Raw genomic sequence first — 14432 nt, forward strand, 5'->3', positions numbered from 1 at the left:
CGAACACATTTACCGTTTCTACAATCTAAATCTAAATCTAAATCAAATTAAATCTATTTCTTTTTATTCTAAATAAAAACGTCCTTCCGCTTAGGAATCATCGTGGATTCGAGTAAATAATTAATATTCACGAATATGTCACGCTTCATAAGTTTCGCTAATCAAGACAGGATTAAAATTTCTTTTAATGGAAAAATTTCCGTTATTGACGTTTTTATATTATTCGTTGACATAGTTAATATTTGAAATGGTAACACAAACACACACGTACACTTAACTACACATATTTACACATAAGGTTTTATCATCGAGGATCGCGATAACGATTTTGATAAAGTTCTTTTGATCTTGCTCACTCACCTGACACCTATACTGACGAAGAACTGATTTGCTCAGTGGTGGTCCAAACGCAGCATCTTTCTTGATCCTTTAATCCTTCTTCTTCTTCTTGTTATATGGTTTTTTTTTTTGCAATATTTATCTCTCTCTTCCTTTCTTTCTTCCTTGATTTCTTGCTTGTACACGTAAATTAAATAAATATGAAGAAAAAACAAAAATGAAAAAGATAATATATTTATCGTTTCGAGATAATTCACACCACGAATGCAATCAATCGAAATATATATTTATGTTTTTATTTATACGTATGTGTATATATATATTTGGATTCGAGAAATGGCTTGGACACTTCCACCGAGCGAGCGGGTCCGAACGACTGAAAGTGCCTCTCGGTACGTTCGCGCGCCTTCCTCGAAGGAATCATTCGCTCTATCCCTACTCTCTCTTTCTCTTGTGAAAAGATTCTCTGACTACCGTGCTGAACCTGGTTAACACGAGAACAACTGATGTCCAATGAATCGTGACCATCTATTTACAAAAAAAAGTTACTTTCTTTTCGTTAAATGCAACGAATTCTTTCCAAATCACCAACGCAATATATATTTTTCTAATTTTTTTGTTTATATAGAGATATGCGATTTCTTTTTGGTAGCGATAAATACAATATATCTTTATTATTGAATAGGAAAACATAACGGAGGAAAAGAAAATCAACCAATCCGTTATGTTTTATACCGAAGTAACAGCAACGCCATAAACCTGATTTAAAATATTAGCAATTTTTAATTGTACAAAAAGTTTTATGGCGTGTAATCATCAATTCTTTTATATTTTTATTTGAGGAGGAATGAATTTTGTAAAAAGGTATATTATATAAATAATAATTATTGGTACAATTTTATTGTTGCGTAGAATTCAATTTTACTTTTTCTTTATCATAAGAAAATATAGGATTTGAAATTAGTTCTTTTTTCTAACTAAATATCACAAGGGATACAATTTTTTATTGTTTTTTATTAATTCGAAGGTACCGCATTGCGGATTAAAGACGATAAAAGGCGATAATTGGTGTAGGATAAATCGTAAATCGATACTCCACAACATTCTATTTAATTCCATTAAATTAAATCGATTTTATGTCAAACCATTTCGTGATTAAGGATTGACGGTAAGAATAAAGTACAAGTAAAAATTATATGCTGAAACTTTCAGTACGTCACGCACGAAAGATTTAAAATGGGCACGTATGTATATATTCAAACACACGTATTCGCATATTTGGACGTAGCATCGTTCATTGATCATTTTATAGTCCTATTATTTTAAAAACTCGTATTACGATTGATAACAATAAAAAAGTAAATGGAATCAGATTTAAATCGATTATTTATTCGATTTTATATCAATATAATTATTTGCTTCGATATATATAATATTAAATATTATTACATATAAATAAATAATTATTGGTTTATATCCTTAATTATAATCGAATTTACAAATTATTTAATTTGAAAAGATTTGAAATTGCCGCTTAAATTGGCGCGTCGATAGAAGAGATGGAGCTCGCGTGTGATAAGTGGTTGAGTCACGTGACTTGTGAAGGTGGCGCTATTGGCAACCACTCTTTTGACGGAAATTCTTCCGTTCTGAACAATTACGGTCACGGATTACGTCGTTTGCAATCGGTTTCCAAATTACGAGGTGATTTCAATTTAAGATTAGAGATTAAAATAAATATTTTCTTCCAATCGAGTGAAAAAGATTATTTATAGAAATCTCATAATTGATAAAAACAGAAGTGGGAGGCGTATTAGGAGGAGGGGTAGGAGAGTAAAGAGGAAGTAATAACTTTCAATCGTGTTACGATATCGCAGATTAAAAGTCTGAAACGAAGTTTTCCTTCATCGCAAGGCTGATGTCGTTCGTTAGGTCGTACTATATACGATAGCATCCTAGTGGCGAAATAAAAAAGCAACGACCGTGCGGGAGGTAGCTGGCCATCTTGGAAAACAGATATGGTTGTATCGAGAGAAACGTCAACAGAATTGTGTTTACCTCTTGTTACTGTACATGCCGCGAGAGGTTTACTTTAATTACCTTTGCAATAGACGTTAGCCGCTTAATTAATCTTAGAGAAGTGAGGAGGAGGAGGAGGTGGAGGAGGTCGACACGGTGGCGTATCTGACACGCGGACAATATCGCAAAAGGTGCGTAAATTTGCTTCCAAAGAATGAATCGAGGTGACGGGTTGGTGCAGAGAAGAAGAGTGGTTAACAGTAGCAGCAGCAGTAGTGGACTCGGCCAGGATGGTTCCAACGACCTTGGTCACAATGAAAAATCATCCGGTAACGGTATGGACACTAACTGTTCATCTCAAAAAGACCTTAATTCCAATCCTACGATAGACGATGATTCTGACAAAGAAACTAGGTTGACTCTTATGGAAGAAGTCTTACTCCTTGGTCTCAAAGACAAGGAGGTGAGGACATTCAATCTTTTAATCTTTTTTTTAGTTCCTTTTTTTATTGTTCTCTAACAGTTTGTTTTGTTATTGCTTCCTAGGGTTATACATCCTTTTGGAACGACTGCATAAGCTCAGGCTTGCGTGGATGCATTTTGGCAGAACTTGGATTCCGTGGTCGTGTTGAGTTGGAAAAAGCTGGTATGCGTAAGAAAGGTTTGCTCTCGAGGAAACTTCTTTTAAAAAATGATGCACCTACGGGAGATGTCTTGTTGGATGAAGCATTGAAACATTTAAAGGATACTAATCCTCCAGAGACCGTTCCAAGTTGGATAGAATATTTAAGTGGTAAGTTAATAATCTATAAATTTTCTTTTACTTTGGTCATAATACCTTAACTTTTCTGTTATGGCTTGTCGTATCAAAATGTTACAGGTGAAACGTGGAATCCTTTGAAACTTCGTTATCAATTAAAAAACGTTAGAGAAAGATTAGCTAAGAACCTTGTTGAAAAAAGCGTATTAACCACAGAAAAACAGAACTTCTTACTCTTCGATATGACAACTCATCCTCTTACCGATAATCTCGCCAAAAGTCGTCTTGTTAAAAAGGTAATTCATATTTTATAGTATATATGTATTTATAATTAATTGCAGCTATCTTTTTATGCTTTTGGTATTAGACCCAATACATGCATGTGCTTTATTGTAACGGAACTAATATCTTATCTCTTTGTTTGTATTTCATTCTCTAAATTGGATGTTCATAATAGTCTCTAAAATGATAAGGAAATATCATTCGTAACAGTTGTCTTACATTTTTTTTATAAAAGTTAACTCGTATCATTTATTTGTGCATCTTTTTTTGTAGAAAAATCATTTTAAAAAATTCTGTTTTGGTATTTCCAGTACACGATTTTGAATGCGTTATTTGTTTTCTTTCTTTCGTTCCTTTTCTAATATTACTGCTGCAAAAATCATACAATTATCGTACATCAGCTTTTAACGTATTAGTAGTATAGCTTAGATTATAAGATTTATGGAGCAGTAATATTTTATTTACAGATTCAGGAAGCTGTGTTAGGTCGTTGGGTAAACGATGCCGGTCGTATGGATAGGCGGACGTTAGCATTAGTGATTTTAGCCCATGCAGCTGACGTATTAGAGAATGCATTTGCACCCCTCTGCGATGATGATTATGAAGTAGCAATGCGCCGAGTTCGAACGTTGTTGGATCTAGATTTTGAAGCTGAAGCTGCTAAGCCTAATGCAAATCCTGTATTATGGGCTGTATTCGCCGCATTCACTAAGTAACACAGTTTTTATTAATTTAAAATGTAACTTATAAACATTGGATAATAGTGCGAACAGTGGGATTACCAATTTTGCATGTCCTTTTAGTTGTAATACTTCAAAAGAAATAGTTAATGAGAGATCATTCTTACAATCATATGATTCAGACCAAATAACATAACTTGACTGCGCCCAAATGCAGTGTTAGGATATATACATATATATATATATTAGTCATTTCCATTATTATTTAATAACTTTGATAACTGAACTCTGTGTATTAGGTTCAGATTTGAAATATCATAAAGTAACGAAATTCCATGTGTGAATGTGCACTTGGAGTGTGATTTAGTGCCATGTAGGGTTTGATAAAAAAAAAAAAAAAAAAGAAAGAAATAAAAGAAAACATTCTCTATCATAAAGAATTTTCTTATTAAATATTTAGTATCTACCATTTTGTATAGAATTTTCACACATATAATATTTGTAGATACGGCCTTTTATATACGGCGAATTGTATTTATTATGTTATTTGCTACCATCATTGGTTGTTGCTTAAGAATAGAAGATAATATAAAAGGCGGTATATCAAATTGGAAATATTATACTAAGTTATAATTCAATAATGTCCCTCCCTACGGGCATCCATATTGCATTTGGGTATATCTCTCCTAGTGAAGTTCCTTTCAAATCAAAGCACAGATTTATAAGATCGCTGGGTGGCAGTATAGCAATTATTTTCTTTGACACATATCATTTGCATTACGCTATTTGTATATGAGAAATTATTATTTTCAATGTTTCAAATAACTGCATAAATTATATTTTGTATTTTAGAATACAAAAATTAACGATAACAATGTCAGTGCCGTACTATTATATCTAAATAGAAATAATAATAATAACTATTAACACGTATGTATTACTCTTTTTAGATGTAGATTTTCGTTTGGATGCTGTATCAAAATAACATTGTAGAAAATTATTAAAAATATCGTTTGTTTATTAAAAGTAATAATTTAAAAAAAAGGTTTACTTATCTAAATGAATTATCGAGATAAATACAGTGAATTTCATTTATATTTCGTAGATTTTAAATTATTACTAGTAAGTTAGTTGTCACTGTAAAAGTATTAATTTAAACGAAGTATTCGGTGAATTATATTATTATTTAGTATTTTGCTTTTCTATTTTTTTTTTTTAAACGCAGGCTGCAAAACATTCGAGTATTTTAATAATCATAATTATATTAATGTATTTTTAAACGTAATTTAGTTCTTTTTGTTTTTACTAGTTTGTAATATTTTATTAGCTGTCTATTCAAAGGGGATACAAATATCTGTAATAGTTCAATTATAGTATACTTACTGATATATTTTATCTTGTTATAGTAGCTTGCTGAACAATCAAATGCAACTGCTATTAGTTCGTTGGGCATTTATTATTTTTTACTTTGTTATTAGCTGTTTAAATTGCGTGTGAAAATTCTACAAATTATAATCAATATATTTTATTTTTCTTTTCTTTTTTTTCCTTTTTTCAAATTTAATGTAAAATGATTTAGGATTGATTGAGCAAATTTATTATAGATAATATAGATTTATATATTTAAAAAGGACGCTCTACTGCCACTTGGTTGAAGATTTTGAATTTTTTTCTCCAATGATAAAAAAAAGAATACACGATATTACAATACATGTTTTCTTGCAATAGTATCTTAAACTATGACGTACATGTATTTTCAATAAATTTATAACAAGACCGTACATATATTTAAGAAACTTCTAATTAATAAAGAAAAAAAGATTTATATTATTTTTTTATTTAAATATTTGATCGTATTAAACGTAAAAAATTTTCTATAATTGTTTATGTTTAATATATTTTTATTTATAAAAGTGATTATAATTTTGTTATTGTCATATGGAATATAACAAAGAATTCCTTACAATGGCAAAGTTTCGTTGATATTTTTAATTAAATTAAATCTAGAAAAAAATCTAGAAAAGTTATTTCTTTTTTTTTTTTTAATTATTATTACTCCGTTGGAAAAAATTTTAACATACAAACAAATAAAATTTTCTATGCATCGCCATTTTGGATAATAGTCTGATTATATGAAAGTATAATTATCAAAGGAGAAAAGAGAGATTAAATTATTTATTCTAAGATCTGTAGGATAAATTCTGTTCCTTTAAAAAAAAAAAAAAAAGCAGGAATAATTTCATTACGAGTATAAATCATGTAACACAATAGCAACAATAATAACAACAACAACAGCAACAACAATAATAATAGAATATTAAAGCAAGAATATATGATCAAAATCTAAGTAAAATAAAAATCAAATATATTTTCTAAAATTCTATCCCATTTGTTTGATCACTGTAAATCACTTGTAAATAATGCATTATATACAAATTATTGTTAATCGAGATTTATTATTTCAGTTGCACTTCTATATGTAATATACCTTTATTCTTATAATAGGGATTACAAGAAATATAACATGTATTACAAAAAATGAAACTATTTTTTTTATTTTGTTTTTTTTTGTGTACGATATAAGTGTATTACTGTATAAATGAGAAAATAACTAAATGATAAATTTTTGTAGAATAGTACATACTGTACCATTGAAACATGTGTTGCGCTGGTAAAACGTTTTTTATATATTATCAGCAAAAAAAAAAAATAAAGAAAAATCACGCATATACATGTACGTATACTTAAGTCTTATAAATATATATATATATTTTTTTCTTTTGCTTTTACGAGATTAAAATATTGGTACTATGGTTATTAAAAAAGAGATGTGTGTATATTTAACAGTCTCAACGCATTGGTTCTAAGGAAATAATTGTATGACGCTTGGAATAAATGTAAAATAATTAAAATAAATATTGTATAAAGGCATGTGAATAATAAAGAAAAAAAAGAACAAAGTATGATTAAAGTAAAGAGAACGAACTGTAAGTATTAGGGATATATTATATATACGCATATATATATAAATAATTATAAATATATATTAAAGAGACATAATCGCATTGATATGATCGCGCCATTTGTATTTAAAAAAACAACAAATTTTTAAATATATCATCTTTCGATCAATTATTATGAATTCATTCTCATTACAATTTGTAGAATTTATATATGTGCGTTTATATATTTAAATCTAAAATATAATACATGGTTGCGATCTATCCTGCGTTTTTTCCAGGACCGGTTTAAACAAAATTATAGCAACAATATTCTTCATTAAAAAAGATATTTTTTTATTTCTTTTCGTGATTTGAGATACGTATTATTATACATCGCCGTGTACAAACGAACGTTTATAGATTAGAAGGATATTATCTATTCACAGGAAAATAGATTATTATTATTATTACAATTATTATTATTATTATTATCATTACCATTATAAACATGTATTGAATGTAATAAATTAAATATTGCTGATGATACATCCAAAAATCATTTGAATATTAGTTTTTTAAAAAGGAAAGACAATTTTTTTGTTTCTTAGAAAACTTAATCTATACAAATAATTACTTTCGTTAGACCGATTAATCCAATTATGAAAAATGTAATTGTAAAAAGGATTGATTTTTTGTTTTCTTGTGTATACATAGGGTTCTGTAATTGATGACAAGCGAATAGAACGTAATTTTACACGAAAAACTAAGTCGACAATGTGGAATAAAATTTATTCGTATAAGACTTTTTTTTTTTTTTTGGTTTTTCGAGAAAAATAAATGAAAATTTAATATTATCACAATTATATTATTTCCAGTTTATCAGTCTATACATTATTTCTTTTGTTTCGATTTGTACTATATTTATAATGAGAATATATACAATAATATTTGTTTTAAATAAAATAGAGAAAAAAGAAAGAGATATAGAAAAAAATTTATAAGATTCAGTAAATCTATACGTACATCTCAACATCGATACTTTACTTTTAAAATATTTACATGAATCAAGATAAATTAGAAATTCTTGTGTGTACATATACATATATATATATAAAATCTGAAAAATTTTCTTTTTCCATTTTCGTAGATTTTAATAATAATATTATTTCCGATGTATATTTTGTTCATTAACATATGGCAGAACAATTACAACTGCTTTCGATAGTTGCTTGAATGAGACCATATTGACCAGTGAACATCCAATTTACATCTTTCTTGTACAACAATTCACCTTTTCCAGGTGGTAATCCAACGCAAACGTCAGACTTCACTGTTCTCAAACTCAAAATATTAGTTGGGCGGAAACCTCTCAATGCTTCTATAAACGATGTTGAATATTCCCAATTGATATCGCCTAATAATTTTCTATAATTTAAATCTCCTTTAAATATAACTAATTTAGCATCTGATAATTTGGCATATAATACTTTATCCTTTTCTTTCATTTCTGAAAAGTCATAAGGACCCGTCCAATAGGATTCTTCCTGTATAAAGATAATAAATATTAAATATTTTACATATAGTCTATGGAAAATATGAAATAATTTAATTGTACGCATGTTATTACCTCGATGGTCCATGTATTGTTTTTTAAGTAATCATAAGATAGGTTCGCTATTCTTTCTAAGTCCGAATTAGAAGAATTTTTCATATAGTCCAATGTCCAATGAAAATCAGGGGTAGTGGTATCGCTTACGTACCAAGGATAACGTTTGACATAAAAGCGAACTTTTCCAGCTAATCCAAATTGAACTAGGAAGATTGCTAAGCATATATCAGTGAAAAGTTCATATCCTGCGTTATCTAATACCATGTCTACGATATTAGAATCGTTCGCTTTTTGTTTATTAAGAAGTTGCCAAGCAAAATCAGTTGCATCAACAAGTACATCATTGTAAAGAGCTGGTAATTGGTCTACGGGATTACTTGTTTGACTAATATCAGATCCTGCGCTTAGAGATAAATCGCATCTAAAAAAATTAATATAATAAATAATCATTTATGTATACGTATACAAAATACTCATAGAAATATCGGTCTTACCTGTTCCCCCATAGATTTAATTGAACGAATTTAATGAATTCTTGTTTCTTTTCTGCCTCTTCTATTAATCTAGATTTGTCCACGATATTTAACAAGTACTTGCTTAAAAGTTTTATAGTAATCAAGGAATTAATGAAAGCATTCCTTTTCTGTTCTTCAAACGGATCATACATACGCAATGCATTCCTGTAAAATTATAAATTATTTCATTATAAATTAAATCATCTCTATGATTTAATAGAATGTCATATGTTTTTGTTGTTGTTGTATTTTTTAAACATACATGAGAAGAAATTTTTGTTTGAGAGTACGATACATGTAGCATTCGCAGTACAACCATTCTGTATTAAACCAAGTTGGTGCGGTTCCTTCTTTTTTAGTTTTATCTTCCAGATACTTGTTCCAGAGATGCACGTCATTGTCATCATCGTTCTCTATCGTTGGTAATATTTTCAAAGGTTTATTAGTAACAATCTCATTCTTCAATTGACTTATAAATCCAACTATTTCTTTAAGCTCTTGAATAGCTTCCTGCGACACATTGACATTGTATTAATAAAAACCATAACGTTGCAGTACATATTATAAATTATAATTAAAATAAAATTCACCTGTCCATATTTTAGTTCGATTTGTTCTTTATTACGACTAAAGCTGTCTATTATTTTTGTTAATATTATAGGTAATCTATCCTTAAGCGTAACATAAGCAAAACTCCTGCAACACATTGTAGAAACTAAATCCAAAACTTTTTGATTGAATTTTTGTATATATATATATATATATATATATATATATATATATATATAAAAGGAAATTAAATAATTAAATTTAATATAGATTATACTTACCGCATATAAGTTCCAGAAAGACGTACACCAATGGGTGTTTGAGTATCCTGTAGATTAGCAATCTCTAATGAATTAGATTTAATCGACATGATTTTTTTTCCATCTGTAGTCATTGTCATTAACAGGAGACACTTAACGAACAAATGAATAATGTTTATGCCTGAAAGACATATAGGAAGATTCTTTTTCATATCTATGATCACATTGAATTAATATTACTTAACCTCATGCTTGTTATTATATACTTACTTTTTCTTATCGTCATTCACGTTTGGTTATGTTGCTTATATATGGAAACCATTTGCTTCGGGCATGCGCGATAGCGAGGATGTTTTAAATTTTCCCGCGTCTATGCTTCGATCAATCGATTTCATAGAAATTATGAATTTTAGTTGATTTTTCTCAATTTCAATCAATGATTTATAAATGAAATTATTTATAAATCATTGTAAAATGATATTTTTAAATAAATATTATTTTTAAATCGTTCATTATTTTATAAGATTGTGTTTTAAGTGCATGTTAGAAAAAGATAAGAGAAAAAAGAGAGAAAGAGGATCTTATTTCATAGAGATATTTTCTCTTTCTCTCTCTCTCTCTCTCTTTTACTTGCTTTTTGTTAGTATCTAAAACTCTAAACTAAAACGATAATTCAATTACAGATAACCCCTCTTACGAGGTTGATAAACTTTAGTCGCGCAAGATTGCAAATGGCAAAACCATTCTTCTTCTACTCGTTACTTCTCTCGAACTTTCCTTCGTTAGTTTTTTTCGAGTTTAGGAATGCAAATTATTAAATGACTTCTGTCGCTATAGTGTTGCTTGTTTCTTCTCTCGTCTTCTCCTTATTTAAAATGAAAAAAAAAAAAACAAAAACAAAAAAAATAAACAAGAAAATGAAAGAAGAAGAAGAAGAAGAAAAAAAATTACCAAGATAGAAAACACCTTCACAATTTATTTGCAATAGCAAATAATCAACGTGTATAAAATATTATCTTGTTAAATATAAATAAATTATTAACTACCGTTTTAATAATATTTCTAATAAAAACAAAATGAAGATATGAGTCAGGGTTATTCTATTAATATTTTATTATAAAAACTTTTATTCACGATTCTCGATAAAAAGTGTTCGCATAAAAGCTACTGACCCAATAATAAACAGAAGCTGATAGAAAAAAAATTACTCCATAAATAAGACATGGCAGAAGTTCTTTTAATAGGTGGTCCTATCGATAATAGATTATGCGTGTTTAGGAAAATTGATAATGAAAATGTTTGAATTAAAATATTAAGTAAATTGTAAAATAAAAAGTAAATTGAAAAACGAACATATTTAACAGGTTTCGCAAAATGGTGTACCAAATACAATGATTCTTTACGATCTGAAAAAGATCTAAAGAAAGAGATAAGTATGTATATATGTCTATGTATGATCAGAGAATCTCAGATCGTATTGCAAATCAAAAATCTGCGGAGAAAGCAGAAGAAGATGGATGAGTGACTGTTACGAGCCGGGAAAAAGAGGAAAATTTGCTACTAGTAGAAAAGAATCTACTATAAACAAGATAAGAACTAATGTAGCATTAAAGAACCGCAAAAAACAATTGCTCAACTTTTATACATTTCAAATTCGTAAATCGAAGAAACAACATCTGTCGGAATTACGAAAGAAATTCGAATTAGATAAGAAAATATTACAAGAAATTAAAAAGAAACGAACTTTTAAGCCATTCTAAATTAATAAAAGTAAAAAATATTCATTTTTATCAAAATATCAATTAATGATAATAATTATATTTTTACAGAAATACAATAATTATAATTTATTTAGGCACTAAAAATCATTTAATATTTATCGTTTAGATTATTCATTTTAATAAAATACTTTTTTTTAGATAATAAGAAAGAATAAATGTTAAGAATACTTTTAAAGCATTTTTAAAAGTATACGTTTGAAGAGTCCATTTAATTAAAAAGTGTTAATATGCGAGTGGTTGTAATAACGCTGGTAATTCTTCTGTAACAATGAAAATCATTATCTTTTTGCTTATCTTTTCAAGTTGATATTTGACTTAGAAGTATTAGCAAAATCTACTAACATTTGTAACCATAAATACAATTTGCAGATATCGCTACACTCACAGCTTGAGCTAATCTCTCTATTGCTACGTCACGTAATTCTGAGTTAACATTTGTAAAAGTCTGTAAAGCAGTCGTTAATATCCTTACAGTAGCTGCTAAATGTTGTGCAGATATAGCGTGTTTGTTAGTTACATTACTCCTCAGTACTGATTGCAGTGTTTTGATGACTATACCTAGACATTAAAGTTTAAAAGAAGTAAACATGATTATTGCTTATACATAAATGACGAAAAGGTTCACGTAATTTACTTAATATTATTTATTGATGATTTATTAATATGTGGGAGAAATAAGAAAAGGCTCAATGAGATCAAAATAGAAATTTCCAAGAAATTTGCTATGAAAGATTTAGGAGAAGTAAACACTTATTTAGGTATAAATATTAAGTATTATTATAATAAAGGGAAAATGACACTGGATTAAAGTGAATACATTGAATCATTGGCTAGGAAATATAATATTAAAGAAGCGAAACTAGTATAGTACACCAATGGAACAAAATTTGAGTATAGAACCTGCATAGACAGTATTAAATGATTTGAAGTATAGAAATATAATTAGAGCATTGGTTTACATTAGTAGGAGAACAGGATTAGATATTAGTTATAGCGTAAATTACTTGAATCTCTATGATAAGTGAAGATATGTTTTTATTTAGATGAAAGTGTAAGAAATATTATCCTTTACTACTCTGAAGAAGGAAGAGAATATGTGAGTATTGTGTATGTGTGCTTTAAGACACGGGTGAAGTGTAGAAAAGTATATTGTAGTAAACGGTTGAAATAAAAATGTTGGAATAAAAACACGGAAAATTTTAACAGTTTGCTTCTGTGTTTCTCCGTTTCGTTAATAATTATTGAGAAAATGAAGGAGGAAAGTTAGGTCATATCTTCGGTAGAGAATGAAATCTGCGGAAACCGGCGATGCTCGAGCCTTCCCACTCTCTCGAGCTACCACCTTTGGGATATCTCGGAGCAATGTTGCTAATTACTACATACCACCGAATGCGGCATAACCCGCGACCCTTGAATTCCAACAGTATGGCCAGGCGTGTGCAAGCTCCAAACTGGATTTGTCTTCCATCTCTCACTATCTCTATTTCTGTCTCTATCCCTATCTCTATCTCTATCTCTATTTCTGTCTCTATCTCTATCTCTATTGCTAACTCTATCTTTATCTCTATCTCTATTTCCATCTATCTATCTCACTTTATGCTTCACGATCATCCCCTATCAAATTCTACCTTCTTTTATTCGCTCCAAGAACTACACTCCCACGAAAACAACGCAACCACTACACCACACCACACCAAACCAAACCACCGTCTACCATACCTTCCTTCCTTCCTTCTTTCCATCAAGGTTCACTTACGTATAAAATTTTTTTTTTTATTTACTTTAACGAAACCATTATTCTTCCTCCTTTTTTTCTATGTTTGTCTTTTTTTTTTTTTTGCTCGAACGTCAAAAGTTGGGTTTTTATTATCTTTTTCTTTCTCTTTTTTTTTTTCTAGTTACATCGTTAGTACGGATCATTTTTAAAGTATAAATTAATTAATACTAGAAGGTGTTATAAAATTTCTATAGGGATATTCTATCTTTAATTCGTAACTTTTTTCTTGTTTTCCTTTTATTCGCGTATAAAATTGTATTACAATAGCTTATATTCTTTCGTCAAGGTTCGTATATATATGAAATTATATATATATATATATATATATTTTTCTTTTATTTTATTAAAACTATATTAAAACCATTTTCTTCTTAAAAGGAGGTTTTTCGTTATTTAATTTCTTTTTCTTCTAATTTTTATTTACATCGTTTGCGCAGATCATTTTTCAGACATTGAAATTAATCAATGAAAAAGGTTGTTGCGAAATTTCAACGAGGTAACATTTTTTTTTCTTTCTTTATAATGTTATTTCTATTTTCGGCTATTTTTGTTAGTAATGGTTAAAATCGATTAACGAGAAAGCATATGACAAATTTGAACAGGAAAATCATTAAATACGTCGGCTAACTGCACATGGCTAACTGCAATTTTCGAAATGAAGAACAACGAGGAAGTAAGTCTTGGGATATCAAAACCATACCACCTAGTTCTAACAATGTCTGTGGTATCGCATTGTAGTAATTATTGTTGGCAAGAAACTCGACATCGAATCTTTCTTATCATTTAACGATTTATTTTCTTATCATTCTAAATTATTCCTAGAGATATTTAAAGATTCTTTATCGATTGTCGAATTTTATTTCAATATCTTAAACCTTTAATTGTAATTTATAATTCGAACGATTCAAATCATATAATA

The 14432-nt window shown here is 28.6% G+C and overlaps 3 protein-coding genes across 5 annotated transcripts in view; 1 reads left to right on the forward strand and 2 right to left on the reverse strand.

Annotated features, from left to right (window-relative positions):
• LOC107065146 (uncharacterized) overlaps positions 1 to 724 on the reverse strand; it is a 36424-nt gene extending 35700 nt beyond the window's left edge. The window contains exon 1 of the mRNA XM_089177626.1: positions 361 to 724. The gene's annotated coding sequence lies outside the window, so the exon portion shown is untranslated. The remainder of the gene's footprint in view (positions 1 to 360) is intronic.
• A 1229-nt stretch (positions 725 to 1953) lies between these two features.
• On the forward strand, positions 1954 to 4501 carry sau (Golgi phosphoprotein 3 homolog sauron). The gene is made up of 4 exons (XM_015315923.2): positions 1954 to 2821; positions 2905 to 3151; positions 3239 to 3414; positions 3868 to 4501. The coding sequence occupies exons 1-4, from the start codon at positions 2573 to 2575 to the stop codon at positions 4114 to 4116; spliced, it is 921 nt and encodes a 306-aa protein (XP_015171409.1). The 5' UTR covers positions 1954 to 2572; the 3' UTR covers positions 4117 to 4501.
• On the reverse strand, positions 4423 to 10378 carry LOC107063818 (damage-control phosphatase 1). 3 transcript variants are annotated; one of them, XM_015315944.2, is made up of 7 exons: positions 10226 to 10378; positions 9977 to 10136; positions 9737 to 9842; positions 9409 to 9656; positions 9126 to 9311; positions 8650 to 9052; positions 4423 to 8566 (listed from the first exon to the last, which is right to left on the reverse strand). In XM_015315944.2, exons 1-7 carry the CDS (start codon positions 10239 to 10241, stop codon positions 8210 to 8212), a joined length of 1476 nt encoding a protein of 491 aa, XP_015171430.1. In that variant the 5' UTR covers positions 10242 to 10378; the 3' UTR covers positions 4423 to 8209. The 3 variants fall into 3 exon arrangements, with proteins under 3 accessions (XP_015171430.1, XP_015171422.1, XP_015171438.1); XM_015315936.2 differs by lacking the exon at positions 10226 to 10378 and having other exon boundaries at positions 9977 to 10219; XM_015315952.2 differs by lacking the exon at positions 10226 to 10378 and having other exon boundaries at positions 9737 to 9861; positions 9977 to 10106.
• Positions 10379 to 14432: the final 4054 nt, after the last annotated feature.

This window comes from Polistes dominula, unplaced genomic scaffold, assembly GCF_049000335.1.
Source record: "Polistes dominula isolate Pdom_NZ unplaced genomic scaffold, Pdom_raw_medaka contig_373, whole genome shotgun sequence".
Classification (NCBI taxonomy): domain Eukaryota; kingdom Metazoa; phylum Arthropoda; class Insecta; order Hymenoptera; family Vespidae; genus Polistes; species Polistes dominula.